Here is a 15,303-nt window from a genome sequence, read left to right on the forward strand (position 1 = left end):
TGGAGGAACACAAAATGTAATGATGGAGGACAAATGGAGCAGCACATCAACATCACAACCCTATCCTCACTGTGAAGTATGGAGCAGGAGCATCATGATGTGGGGCTGTTTGTTGCCTCAGGGCCTGGACAACATGATATCATCAACAGAAAAATTCTTTCACAAGTTTATCATGAAATTTTGGAGAAAAAAGAAAAAAAGAAAAAGACATTCACAACATGCCTGGAATAAGTAAGTGAACCCCTGTATTAAATAGCTGCTGCTCCTTCTTTTGCCGCAATAACTGCGCTCACAACGATCAGGATGAATCTTGGACCATTCCTCTTCACAAAACTGCTGCAGTTCAGTGAGATTCAGGCAGTGTACTTACTTATTCCATGCCATCTTGTGAACGTTATTGCCAATAAAAAGATGATAAAATATAAATGTTTGGGTGGTATTAGTTCAGAAAGAAACTGTGCAGAAATGTGAGAAATTTTGTATTTACTTTTTCTCGGCACTGTATTTGTTGTAACTATGGAAACAGCTAAAGTGGAGTGATATTGAACATGATTAAACTGTTGCCGGACTAACTGTGCACTAAACGAAAATAACTCATGCCAGTTAGCATGATAATACAAACATATTCAGCGATATTTGTTATCCGACTGACAATAGCTAAAATGAAACAGCATTGTAAAGAGCTCGGTGTGGATGGCAAAGCTAACCTGACTTCCTCCATGTATAGTTCCACATGCATCTAATACATGGAAGTAGATGGGGTACATGGCTAGCAAAAAATAACCAATTTGTCTTGATTTTTCCATCCTGTCCTTTTTCTGTTCTGCTTTTTGGATTCTAAATGTAACAAAATTCAACTGGTGCTAAATAGATGGTGTGTTTTTTCACTAAAATTGTCCAGTCTAACCAACAACCCAAGTGGTTTAGTTTCAGGTAATGCCATCTATTCTTGGGTCTATTTTTAGTCAAATTACTCGCAACATCCTGCTCATTTTTGTTCATCCAGAGCAAAAACACCAGCTCCTATCTCATCACTTATCATTTCTCACCACTGTAGCCACACATCTGTCTCCCTCTGGAGCAGCTCTAAACCTGCTTTAAACTACATCTGCTGGAAAACAAGGAGGAATACTCAGTGGAGTGTGCCCGAGCACTGCTGTTGGATGTGAACACAAAGATAAGAAAATGAAATAAAACTCGAAGACACTATTCTTTTCAGGCACTGTATTTTCCAAGTAAATATTTATCAAACCACACACTGGAGAAAGCGGTCGACGAAACGGTCAGGGAATTTTGTCAAAGGTGAAAGAAGTATTAACAATTTTGCAAGTAAACTACTACGGCTTTACAAGCAGTGTTACAACTGCAGTTATTTTCTTATAAGAGACTAGTTAGTGTGGTTTCAGTCTGCTCCACATTAACATTGCTTTGTCCTAAATGTAGTGGGTTCGAATCCTGACCCTCTTTTATGCTGTTCTGCTGGATTAAGCCTCGAATAAGTATCAGAACTGTAGTAAGTTTTATTGCCATTGTCAGTGAAGGTATATAATTTTATTCATTTATTTATTTATGGGGATATTTGTGCAACATAAAGCATAAAATAGTAATTATCCCTATATCCCTATATCCTTATATCCCTGTTATATCCTCCTATCCACCATATTTCTCACCACCAACACAGAGAATGATTAATGCATCAAACGGTAAAGCATCACATCACTGCTTCTCAATGGTTAATAACATATTTTGATATTAATTCTGCCTGGAGTTATAGTTACTGAGACAGTAAATGTGCAACCATCTCAAATGGTTAATTCCTAAACAGGATGAAGAATTGCTTGGTGGACAGATTGCGGGCGATTTCTTCACAGAAATGTTTCCACTGTTACAGATTGACTTTGATGCTTTGAAGTGCAGTTGGGTTTCACAGTATCTGGCTCAGTATCACATTAACGCAATGGGGGAAAAGAATGGGAAGCAGGCCAATGATATCACAGGCTCGAGGTGTGTGTCCGCCTAATTTTAAAGGGACTAGCTGGAGTTTAAAATGTCCAGCAATGTCCTAATGTGTAGAATGAGCCCAGATATATTCACCATCACTGTCACTCAAAAAGTTGTTAATTTGGGTCCGAAGCACAAGCTTAGTATAGAAACGGCAGCTACGCATTAGACCTGAGGTGGCAGTAGCAAGAATAAAAATGTCAACTTCCATCTAGTCCCTTTAATGTAATGAATCAGATCAAATTATATGTCCATTACTTTAAGAAACTTTTGAGTTCACGTTAAGTTTTTCATACAGCAAAAAAAAAAAATCTAATGTGTAATATTAGACCTCTACCATGACTCTACCATCAGCACAATCCAATTATGAACAGTTTGCAGTATGGTTTATCCTATATAATTACTTTTCCAAGTAATATTTTGACAACCAACAAATGACAATATCTCAAATACAGTACAAACAAACATTATTTAGAATTAAAGCAGAACTAAGTAACTCATACCCCAAGAGGCCATAAGCGCCACTGCAGGTGTCATAGCATGTTGCGTTTTTTTACTCATTAATTGTCCGTGAGAGTAAATACTACGCTGATAAAAAAGACAAAGGGACATTGTACATCCAATTACACAAAGGAGAGAATTTTTTTTAACTCAAACTTGGCTGTAAATACTGTTTAAGTGGCGCAAGCCCACAGTTAGCCTATTAGCTTCTTCTTCGTGATTCCATTAGCGTGTATTTGGTCTCTGGGTTGGAGCAGGGAAAGCTGCAAGTGTGGTTTTCTGGCCAGAGACACCAGAGGGAGATGAAAGACCCCCCATTAACACTTGTATTACCCCCAGAAGCACTACGAAAAAGATTTATTCAGGTAAACAAGTTACTTAGTACTTCTTTAAAGCAAATAATAATGTGGTCCATTGTCGGTTCTGTGTTTTCACGTGAGAAAAACCAAGTGGGTCAGACCTAAACACCGCCTGGCTTGACCCTTTTTTAAAGTAACAAGTTATCTGTAGTCAGATTACTTTTGTAATAAATCAACCAAACAAGTAACTATATCACTTTTAGAAGGAGTAATCAGCAATCCGCAATTGGATTACTTTTATGGAGTTATCCCAACAATACTGATTATAAAGTAATAATCTGAAAATTTGCCAATATTTTGAACTCAAATTACCTGAAAAACGACAAAAACAAGATGGAGGAAATACAAAATATGAAATTGTTAATCTTGAAATTGGGTCACTACATGAGGAAGTCATTGCTGTACGAGGCTCTCTACATCTGTGATTTTGGGTTGGGGGCATGTTCACATTACAAGCCAATTAACTGGAGGACACCTCGTAATAGTGCACCCCCTGCTGAGTGGAAATGGTCCACTTCAAAAGACTGTCTTTCAGCAGAATTCAAATTGAACTCAAGTGCAAAGAAACACAGAGATATAATCCCCTCCAAGAAACATAAGACAGCTGTGGAGCCAGAGGAGAGCGAACGATTGTGCTCAAGTTCAGCTACCGGGTCAATGCTCCATGGTGGGCATGAAGATCATATTTAACAACACAGTCATTTCAAAATCATGAGTTAGGAAGCTATCTTAGTCTAAAACAGCTAATTCAAAGATCGACATGCGTTGCAAATTGTCTCCATCCCATACTGACCCTTCTTCCCTTGCACCTCATCAAAACTCTCCTCTCAAAAGAAGGGGCGAGTTGTTCTACAGAGCAGGAGCGAGGGCGGGAGGGCAGCTTGATGGTTGTGCAGGGCTGCAAGAGGAACTTAGTTGTAAATGGAGGAGCAATGTAGAAAACCAAAAAATATGTTTTTGAGGAGGAATAGCCTTGTAACATGTGAATTTAACATATTCTCTTTAACATATCAAGGGGGGTCATCTATCAGGATAAGGGCTAAATAGCGAGTGTTGCGTATGTTACTTTATTCGGGCCCCAAATCTGATATGCAAAGGAGAGAATTCTGCGTGAGTTGAAAACCTGTAAAAGACAAGACTATTGATCCCCTTTTGCACATCAGCAAGTGCTTGATAATAAAGTTTTCATATGTATAAATGATTGTTTGTGACTTGTAATAATGCAAAAACAGAAGGACGTCATCTGAAGTCATAATTTAGACGATTACATTTTACAAGGGCATAAAGTTTACAAGCCAATATGCAAATTTTTTTAAAAGATACAATCGTGAGCTGGTTGTTCATAAGCCTTTTTAGAAAACAGTGCACACGGACTGCTATTCTCCTTCTCTAAATTGTACACACATGATGTCACACATGACAAAAACCTCAGAGACAGAGCACAGCTCTGAATTTGGAGTTTAATAATCACGGCTTGATTTGTAATCTCTCAAAATCACAAATGGTCATCATAAACTTACGTCAAAGCTAAAACAAAATTGGTAAATGATGAAGAATGCTCGGTCAATGTAACCTCTGATTTAGATTGTTATAGATACATTTGGAAAATCGTCTTCAGGAGGTTATTTGGCCCATAGGACACTAACATGCAAACTCCACAGAAAAAGACTAAACTAATATGGATTGTAGCCATGGGCTAATGTCCATCTGTTGTCCCCCACTGGCACTCCCCACTCTTACTCGACCTGGCCTAGTGTACATGTTTTACTTGTGCAGCAATGAGTTGTGGACTTTCCTCACCTGTTGTCAGGGTCTGGCGTGGTCATTGCTCTTGTAACGTAGCACATCTTGAGAGGGATGCACCTCCTGTCTCCATGGGGGGACAGAAGAGGGGGGCTGGGGGGTTCTGAGAAGGACGAGGGGCTGTTAGGGCTGAGGCGGGGCGACTCAGGGGGCGGCGTCTCCCACCCAATCTCTGACACTGGAGAGCCCTTCTTCACATATGGGGTGGCCTCTCGCATGTACTTCACTGGGCAAAGAGGGAAACAAATATATGAGACATGACGTCACAAACATTGTGAATGTCATGATATAGTATTGATGTAAGCACACAAAAAATATGACTTGTAAGTGTTTTCGCTTTTGTTTCTACCAATCAGCATCAAAGCAGATATTAACAATAGTGGTGCACACCAGCCCTGAACTCTGGAACTTTGGTTTTCTTTTTTTGTAACTGAGTTGATGAGTTACCGATCATAATATGCTCATATGATTCTCCTGTCCTGACACTATCGACTGTAAAAGCAATGGAGTACTGCAGCATCATTGAGATTTGACGTGTTAAAGTATTGCAATACAGGTCTTTGAATACAATACACACAGCAAAACAGTATTGCAACACATTTCAAAATTATATATTGTCCCAGCCTTTAATGTGTGACTATTTTGTGTTGATTAAACTTTCACATTTAAATATTCCATGTTTAATTTGGTAAAAGGTAATTTACGTATTGGTGAATTGTTTCCCTATAGTACAGACTATTTAAAGTTAATTTAATTTATTAAGTGCATCGGGCTACCTTGTGTTTGAGATGCACAGTATAAATAAACATGCCTGGACTGTTAAAAACATAAATGTTGTTATTTGATGCAATGGATTAGAGTTAGCCTTAGGCTAATTCACATCTGCAGTCCCCTGGCAGGGCAAGAGACTAAAGAGCTTCTAAAGTGCGTAGTGGTTAGATGGTGAAACAGCTTTCTGTGATATCAATTAATTCTGTCAACCCCATCACCAATTACCACATTTTGGTCGACAGCACCGGAAAAAGCTCTGCAAATGGTGGCACAAAACTGTCCCTAAAACCTATAGGGACCTTAAATAGGTACATCTTGAACTAATATCAGTTAGACATTGACACAGCCATCCACTGATCTATTCATTTAATTAATTTGCTTTTACAAAAATGTCATGCAGATATTTCATTCCGAAATGAATTAGGTTAGGGCTGGTAATGTGAACAGAAACTGAAAAGTATCAAAATGTTCCCTGTCAACCTTATGAAATCTTTTGCTGCAATTTCATGAAATCTTCACACCTTGGTACACACCAAAGAGATCCTGGCTGAGGCACCAAATAACACTTTTGATGGTAAAAAGACTGAAAATCCTATAGTTTAAACTTGTAGAAGAAGAAAAAATCTATTTTTTTGCACATTGTGGAGAAAGAAAGGTGAAAGCCGGGCAGATTCTTGTTTTAGAAAGCCTTGTCCTGAGTGTTAAATTGGCGCATTGCTGTATGAGTTGGCTATAATTGACATATAGCTGGTGGCATTTTGTATCCACTATGTGAACGGCTCTTAGGAAGGTAGGCACTATATGGACCCCAGCAGACAGCATAACAAGCCTTTACCAGCAATCTGACAGCACAGCCCCAGCTCACACAGGAGACGAAATGTCCTTAATAGACTGAAACTGCAATGGGTTTCACAGTGTCTCCTTGCACTAGATGATCAGATTAAAGCCTGAGAAATGTCTGATCAATTTGTTGAACAGCAGGCACAACATGAGCCCAATCAAATGAAAATCTAGAGATGGTACATTTTTTGGCATTGGTGACTTGACAGAAATCGTGTTTTGGATGTATACAGGATTTATTTAGATGGTAAAAAGATGCGTGAAATGCCCACATGCTGCAGCGGGAGGATGACGCTGTGGACAGACAAAAGAATGTTGTGAATCAGTGATGTGTGTTTGTGAAAAGATGAGAAATCCTCAGAGGGATGATTTTCTGGGGTAGTTTTTGTTGGACCGTCAGCGATGTGTAAGGCTTTTATTTGCGGCTTTTTGTCCAAATTGGAGAAACAAGGATCTCACAGTGAGGACAGGAAGGATGAAAGGCTTCAATTTTCAATATAACAAAACACATTGCTTATATGTTGTGCTTTGGGTCAACATTTCAGTAATGTTTGTGCGCAGGTTCACTGTGTCACCTTTCCTTTTGAAGTCTTTTTTCGTCCTAATCAGACTGGGGGGAAGAAAACGAATATTCATTTTCGAGTTAATGGATTTAACTGGGGTGGTAAAATAGTAGCAGCAGTTGAAACACACTGTACATTTGCCACAACAAAGAACATTCCAGATTACACTATATCACAAGAGCAACACAACTATTGCTTTTTGCAGTGGGATACGTTTTTTTGCCGGGTCCATGTGGTCTTGGGGAAAAGAGGAAAGAGGAGTTTTCCCAGGATGCAGTAATGCAGTAATCGCTCAACTGGGGAAAACAACTGGAAAACTTGGTATAAAAGAATCTTGAGTGTTTATTGATCCTTGAATGTGAGCTATTTAGTTAAACATGGCCACTTTCTTGAGTGTACTGTGAGCTGTCGTTGTCCTCGGAGTACCATAATCCCTGACATTATAGTTGCATTATGGAACTTGTTATACGAATAAAACTCCACCTTGACTTAAGTGCGTATTCACCTTTTAGTGACCCAGCAGCTGTGTGGCTAGCATGGCACCTTTCTTTTCCATCACAGTGGTCTCTATGATGTTCCAGGATCAATAGCTTTTAGAGGGTTTGGTCGGTTTTCACTGCAGATAGACCCTCTCACCTGAAAACCTACAAAACAATTGATCCTGAATCATTGTAGAGGCCACTGTGATCCAAAGTAAAGGCGCCATAATGACCACTCATACAGGTTACAAAATGGTCAGTTACGCACAAATATCAAGTTTTTTTCCATTGTTCAATACTACACCCTGCGACAGTGGTGCAGTTGGTAAGAGCGAGTCGTCTCATGATCTGAAGGTCAGGGGTTTGAATCCCAGCCCCTGAAGGTGCCCACTGTCGTTGGGTCCTTGGGCCAGACACTTCACCCTCCTTGCCTCCTGTGATTGCGGTGGATCTGATATCACCAAGTATTTAAGAGTCCAGGGCCAATGTAAAGTTGTTTGCCCAGGACAAATGTTACAGCCAATCAGCCTAACCCTAACCTTAACATTGGTCCTGGGCAAACAACTTTGACATTGGTCCTGGACTCTTAAATACTTGGTGATATCAGATCCACTGTCTGCGTACATCGGTGTATGAATGAGAATGGGTGACTGGTTCTTTGCTTTAAAGAGCTTTGGGCCTAATTTGGGTAAAAGTCCATTTTACCCTTTTTACCATTTAATGCTAGCAAAAAGAAAATACATGTGATATTCTATCACAGTGTTTCCCAACCTTCTTTGACCCGCATACCCCTTGAGTTATTAATTTACACTCCGAGTACGCCCAACTCAAGGATCCTGCAAATATTTTTATAAAGAGATGAACTAAAGTCAGATTATTTAGAGCATAGTTGAGTGAGGTGTTCAAAATTAAGCTAAATTGCTCTGAAATTCAACCCTTTTACTGAAAAACCTCATTAAAATTAAGTACCCCGCACCCCCTGGTTGGGAAACACTGTTCTATCAGACCAATGTTTATTTTTATTATCAGTGATCAGTTCTATTTGGTGCAGACCAACTGGGAACTACGACGTTCTATCTTGGGGTTCATTCATTAGGTTAATTGTTTTGCAAGTGTGGCTTTAAGTAATAAAAATATACTTGATGGTGTTCATTTTACGTTTCCAAAACAATGTTTACGAGTATAACAACCCATTGTAAAGTCTGACCTACGCACTTTCTAAATTGCATGCCCCGTATAGATAATAAGCCTATTAACTTGTACAATCTGACTGTATTAAGATAAGGAGATTGTTGATGTTAGGGAAATACTAAAGGAGTCCGGAGGAGATGTGGATGGAGAGACGGGACACGGTCTGGATGTCTTACATGTTAGAAGTTTATTACCGTATTACAGGCCTGGAGACATTTGAACAGTCAACACAATGTTCAGAGCATTGATCATTCAGAGTCTGGGGATACTTCCACATGAAGAGAGCTATATAGCCTCGGTTAGACGTAGGCACTAACAGTCTACCTCTCGGACAATGTGCCACGTTGACTAGGCCACAAGTCATGTAGAAGGTCGGCGCCTGAATGTTCCCCTTTGACAGTACAATATGATAAGATTCGAAAGGAATGTGCTATGGCCGAATTAACTCTATAATTCTCCATCAGTTGATAAACATGTGTGCAATGCGCTTACTACCCACTTAACTGTATAGGTAAGTCCTCAGGCTATTAACTACACAAATGCAGCTGTTAGACCCATAAACTTTGATACATTTTTTCCAGCTAACAATATAACAGGGGTACGTGGTTGCCCAGAAACGGTGATGTGAGTCTTTCCAGCGGAGGGGAAAATAAACGGGTGGAGCCCCAGTCATTATTGCAGTGGAAGTGCGTAAATGTGAGCGTTCCCTTGGGTCATGTTTCTGTTCCACTAGAGCACCACTAACTCCAGCTAAACTCCCCCCAATTACACCAACAGTGTGATAAGGGCTCAAAGAGAATCAAGACCATTCACTGGAGCTTTGATTTGAAAGAGGACTATATGCACAGTTATATAAGGCAAAGCAAATAACCCAAGCCTCGGTTCTCCTCTTCCATATGGCACATTCGTTTTGTTTTACAGTGCATTCAATTTTGGCTGGATGAAACATCATCTCTCTAGCGTGCTTACAAAAACAAAAGTCCCTTGCAGTTTTACCAAATCTTCGTTTGCAGTTATTTGCATATTTATTTGACAAAACTGCTATAAGCCACTTACTGAAGCAGCTCACAGAACCTTCATCCAGACTTTATACAAGCATAAAGAGTCTCTTATGTGTGTCTTGTCCATGCAGTTAGTTACACTGTTGTCTCTGTGGATAATGTAATTAGGTGCAGCTAGACGGAATTTCATTTTTAAAAAAGTCTATTTCACACTTAATAATGCAAATAGAAAGCAAGCCCGAAAAGGCCAAGGAATAAATAGTGTTGCAAACTAACAACTGGGGAGATTTCTGTGAATCGCTGTATCAACGTGTGACATTTTTATTGTGCACTAAAGACTAGGGAAACCTCATCATCTAAAGCGCTTGGCATTACAACCAAAACATCTATAATCACAATACACGTCTGTGGAAGAAAACTGGTAAATCATTATGAATGTATGTAGCAGCACATTGTTGGAAACATTTCTATACACCAAGAAGAGACAGGGGATTGAAAGCTTTTAGTGAGTAGACACGGCGGTGTTATTGCCGATGTCCTCATGCTATCACCAAAGACCAACTGTTCTTTTATCCTCTTCAAAACCTGCTCTGATTCAGGATATGACACTCAGGAGCCTTTTATTTCTGAAACGGGGACTATCTTTGAGTTTGTACAAGGACGTGGACAAAATAGTTCAGGACTATTGGAACTCTTATAGCTATGTTTTTGAAGCTATTAAAATATGTGGTTACCTTTATCAAACAATTACTTGAGAACAAAAGGCTTAACTCATGATATTTCCTGGAGCAAGTATTATCATAATTAGAAGCGGAAGTGTTTCTGCAGTAGGTATGTGTAGCGTGTCGTAAGGCCAGTAGCGCAAGACATAGTGGATTGCAGTCGTGGTAGTAGATAATCATGTAGTAGCAAAGCAATAGGGTATACTTTGTTTATTTCACTCCATTACAAATAATACAGGGGTGTGTCCCGTGTCTTCACTGGAGTGGCCAAGTTATGCATCCCAGCACACACTTAAGTTAGTTATGCCGGGATAACACCATTCTTTGCACTTACAGTTGAACAGTTACAGTAGATATCATCACTCTATGTCAATTTCTATGTGCCCCTCTGTGTGGGATAGCCCTGAAAAACCAATGTAATAATCTTCTACAAGAGTAGAATACACACCGATATTTCATCACTGCCCTGAAAGCACACATTACCAAAAATCCTTTTCATTCCCTTTCTCCCTCTAAGAAAGGCAGTTCACATTAAAAATCCGAAGTCCTTGGTATTTATATTACACAAGTGAAATGGGAATTGTTGAAAAGAAAATTACCAGTGGAATAAAAATGTACTGTGTGGTTGAAGGGGAAAGAAGGCTTAACAGAGGCAGGGGTTGGAAGTAGATCAAACCAAGACGGAGGCAAAGAAAGAGACAAAAGCCTCCAGTGATTTCAGAGTGGAGGTTCTCGCTATGGAGGGCAGAGAGCATGTGTTCAGACACCAGTGCAGCACAAAGGCCCATACAAAACTAACATCCAGGTATCCTTTTGCACACATTGGACCAGGATCTCGTTCAACGCTTTTCCAGTGGTGACTAAGTGTTTTACTTCTCTCAATGTGCAAGGAGAAAAGAGGAATCTGTACTCATTTAAGCAATCGGGGTTGCACATAACAAGACTGAAATGAGAACTGGGACTGTACAATAGGGAGGTGAAAATGAGATGTTTAACTAGGCGTATGTGAGGTTGAGCAAATGGAGGCAAAAGAAAACACAAACCAGATGTTATTAGCAAACTTATGTTGCCTTGCACGATTGTTGTATAGCACATTACGTTTATATATTCCCCCATGTCATTAATTGCTTGTGCAGTTTTTTAAACTACACTATAGACTTGATTTAAGTCCTGGTTTAATAGACCATTTGGACTATTGATGAATTAACTGCAAGCTAATTGAATGGATGCAGTTATTAAATCGCAAAATGTCTTCACAATAGAACTTCACCATGGGGTATTATATACAAAACCTGCCCTGTATTTTAAAGGAACAGGCCCCCGTTTTTCCATACTGAGATATGTTCTTACCTGAGCTTAGACGAGTTGATGCGCAACTGTCTGGTCTTTACGTGCACGCTCAGTTACGCAAAAAGACCAAAGATGTTGTTGGCATTTAGCCTCTCCCAGCACATTCCTATGGACCCAAACGGGGGTGAAGTTATCCAAGTATAGTTACACAAAATTAATATACTTGGATCGTGTAACTACTCATGTAACCGTATTTAAATAGGGGAAATGTGGAAGAGCTTGGTCGCTTCTAACTTCACCCCCGTTTGGCCCCATAGAGGAGAGGAGGAAAGGCTAAATGCTAACAACATGTTTGCACGCGTAAAAACCAGACAGGTTCCTTTAAACCGCTACAAACATGTATGTGATTCTGGCATTATTTTAGCAGTAATTAATTGTCTTCTCAAAGGCTCATAGACATGTTAAAAGTGTGCACTCTGGCCTACCCTGAAACATGATCTTCAACTCATGGCGCACATCATCTTTGCAAATAAGTGATATGCAAATAAGTAAGTGAAACAATGTTCAGGAGCTTCTAAATTCATACACACAAACACACACACACACACACCTGGCCCGTCAGTGATACCAACCAGACCTCTTTTTTTCCCTTTAGATAAATCCAACAGGAACAACAACTCAGTACCTGCTTCTGTTTTGACAGCATAAGCATCCACAAACAGATTGGGATGAACAACGCTGAAGTATTTTATCTCCGCCGCAACAAAGGTAATGTTTACAAGCTCATCATTATCCGAATCATTCTACAAACAGCGGCCGACAGGATGATAGCTTTCCTAATGACAAAATCACTCAGCTGGTATCTGTGCATCTCTCACAGTGTGGCGTCTAGACGTTACGACAGATGATGCGGAATGGAGTGGGCCTAGCAGAGCAGACGTCGGCCCATGTGTGTCAAACAGTGACAGGTAAGGCTTGTTAGAGGGGCACACACGGGAATACTCCGGTCACTGACTCACTTCCTGTCTGAGCTATGGGGCAGATGTTCTCATTTCATTGTTTTCTTTCGACAACTTTTACTACAGCTTCAAACTTGACATGATGTGTGGCTCTGCAAGATATTTGTAACACTGGTGGTTCACTATCTGTCCCATAGATACAGACGGCATCTCTGGAATCGCTCATATATGGTCATGTTTGAAAACAGTTAAGGGGGGAAAACAACTTGGAGAAACATCTAAGTTTCCTCTAATTAAACAAAAAATACTTTAAAGGGACTGTACGGAGTTTAAAAATGTTAAAATTATGTATTTTCCTCCCCCTACATGTTCCAACAATGTCCTAATGTATGTAGAATGAGCCCAGACCTATTCACTGCCTAACTAAACTAAAATCCTGCACTGTCACTCAAAAAGTTGTTACTTCGGGTCCGAATTGCCATTATGCATGAGCTTAATATAGAGGGTGCACTTACACATATGACCTGAGGTGGCAGTAGTGAGTGTACAATGGCCAACTTGCATCTGGCCCCTTTAACAAATGCTGAATTATAAATATAGTTTTCTACTAAATAAAGGTACAAAGACATGGAGAGGAGCAAAGTGGTTCCACAGCCCATAAATACATAAATAACAGAGAATGTTAGCACCGTGCTAGTTCTAATGCTAAGCTAGCGCTAGCTGCTGTTTTTTTTCCGCTTCTACTGAATAAACATCCATATGGACCCGACTTGACTTTATTTGTATGTGATATATACGTTTGTATTTCCTCAGAAAACAGCTAAGAAGAGTGAAAAATTGTGTTTCCCCCCAAAAAAAGATTCTGTTTTCCCCCTCAGCGAGGCCGCGCCCCCCTTCTATGACGCGATGCAGTCTGGATCTCATAGCTTGGAAAAATGGAGAGGGTTAAGTCAAAAAGGGAATTCAGCTGTGGGCTAAGCAATTTATCAAATTTAAATCAAACTGATCACTGCCCGCTTGGTGCTTTTCAACCAATGCAGTGGCTGTAATCAAAGGTCTGTTAAATTACACTGAGTGGGAAACATAACATTTTGTGGAGCCTCTTACTTCTAAACCGAGTAGATTTTCTCCAGTTCGGCTTTACCCAAATCTAAAAGCTTCTGGACTTGAGCTAACACCTGGCGCCCCATTTGAAACCTACAAAACTGATCTAAACGGATCTTCTTCCTTGCGTTGTTGTCCCTTTTTTCACGCTCTTTTTCATCTCATTTGACCTGTTTCTTGTTGCTTTTTGATTGCATTTTCATCGCAATTTTGCCACTTTTTGCTACCTCTTTGTTGTACTTTCAGCGCTTTTTTGTTGCGTTTCTGTGCTTGGTTCAGGTTAAAAGGTTAAGCACAGGTTTATTTAACGATTTTTTTTGCCTCTATGACTTTATAATATAAAAAAATTGTTATGAGCCATATAAGAAAACATTTTTCCTTTTTCACTTCCTTATGCTTTTTGTATTGACAATCTTCACATAATATAAGGAATGAAAGAATGTCTATGAAGAAACCAATAGCATGAACTAACAAAAGAAAAAGAAAATGTTCTCACAGCAGCTTTCACTCTGCTTCATGTGTCAAGGTCAAGTTGACACGTGGAGTTGTTAAAAGAAAGAAATATAAATCTTGCAGTGCACAGTAATATTGCTTTAGTTCTCATAGTTCTTGCTCTTAAAGCCTTTCAATTTAAACATTCATGTCTCATCAGAGGGTCAATCAACAGTCCTCATGCTGTTTTATTATAAACCATGAATAAGGCATTGATTACAATAGTTTCAAGTGCACCATGACCGTGTAATCACTGCAAGTCTGCAACTGGACACTGTGGATTAGAGGCAATAATAAACACAATCCACAAGGAATCTGACATTTTATTCTAGGCATCTATTTTAGTCAAGTCGTTGTTGATTCATAATCAGTCTACACAATAGCATTAAAGCTGGTTGCTACGAAACATGTGACACACTGATCTCCAAAGGGAAATGCACTCTTGACTTTTTGACTACATTTTACTATAACAGACTCGGAACAAACAAACTGAACTATAATGGCAAAACTAGGAACATGGAACTGACTAAAGCTTAAGTGGAAGTAAGTGACTTGTAATTACAAATGAAACCTATGGCTATAAGTTTATTTTACAGAAGAGAACTGTGGCGAGTTGGAGAGGCTGTGTTTTTTCAGTCAAATAAGCAAAAATATGGCTGTACCCAATTAATTCAAACTTTTCTATTAAAATTGCTGATTGAAATTGCCCTGATACATTCTCTTTGACCGTACTCAGTATCAGACGAATGTTGCGTAGCAGTGAATGAAGTCTGTCCCAATAAAATGCAATAATACTAATGCATGTCACAGAACTAAACTTGTCCACGTGTCCCTCCCTCAAGAAGAGCAATCAATCAACACTGTGTAATGTTTCTCTAGTTATCTAGTTACCAGACTTGTCTTGTGCTTTGGTTTGTGATATGTAAATGAACCAGTTCTGCTTCTCGTTTACCCTCAGGTTTACCCTCAGAATTAACACTGATTCAGCTTTCCCTTGTTTTAGTCCGTATCTCCCTGCCTGTTAAATAGGCTTCACATTAATTCCAACTGTGTATGACTTTGCCACTTCAACTATTATATCTGAATAGGTTTTCATCATCATCATTACTACTAACTACTACCACTCTCGTTATTGCTGGCTCTGCTTCACTCTCAGGATTATAGTATCATCAAGCTTTCCATATATACTATTCTACATCGCATCCATTATATTATACATAATTCTAT

At 39.4% G+C, this 15,303-nt stretch overlaps 1 protein-coding gene across 1 annotated transcript in view; it reads right to left on the reverse strand.

Moving 5' to 3' along the window:
- sntb1 (syntrophin, basic 1) overlaps positions 1 to 15,303 on the reverse strand; it is a 43,087-nt gene that overhangs the window by 25,476 nt on the left and 2,308 nt on the right. The window contains exon 2 of the mRNA XM_079561228.1: positions 4,662 to 4,890. Within this exon, the coding sequence (XP_079417354.1) occupies positions 4,662 to 4,890 (229 nt within the window). The remainder of the gene's footprint in view (positions 1 to 4,661; positions 4,891 to 15,303) is intronic.

Source organism: Gobius niger (assembly GCF_951799975.1).
Source record: "Gobius niger genome assembly, chromosome: 8".
Lineage (NCBI taxonomy): Eukaryota > Metazoa > Chordata > Actinopteri > Gobiiformes > Gobiidae > Gobius > Gobius niger.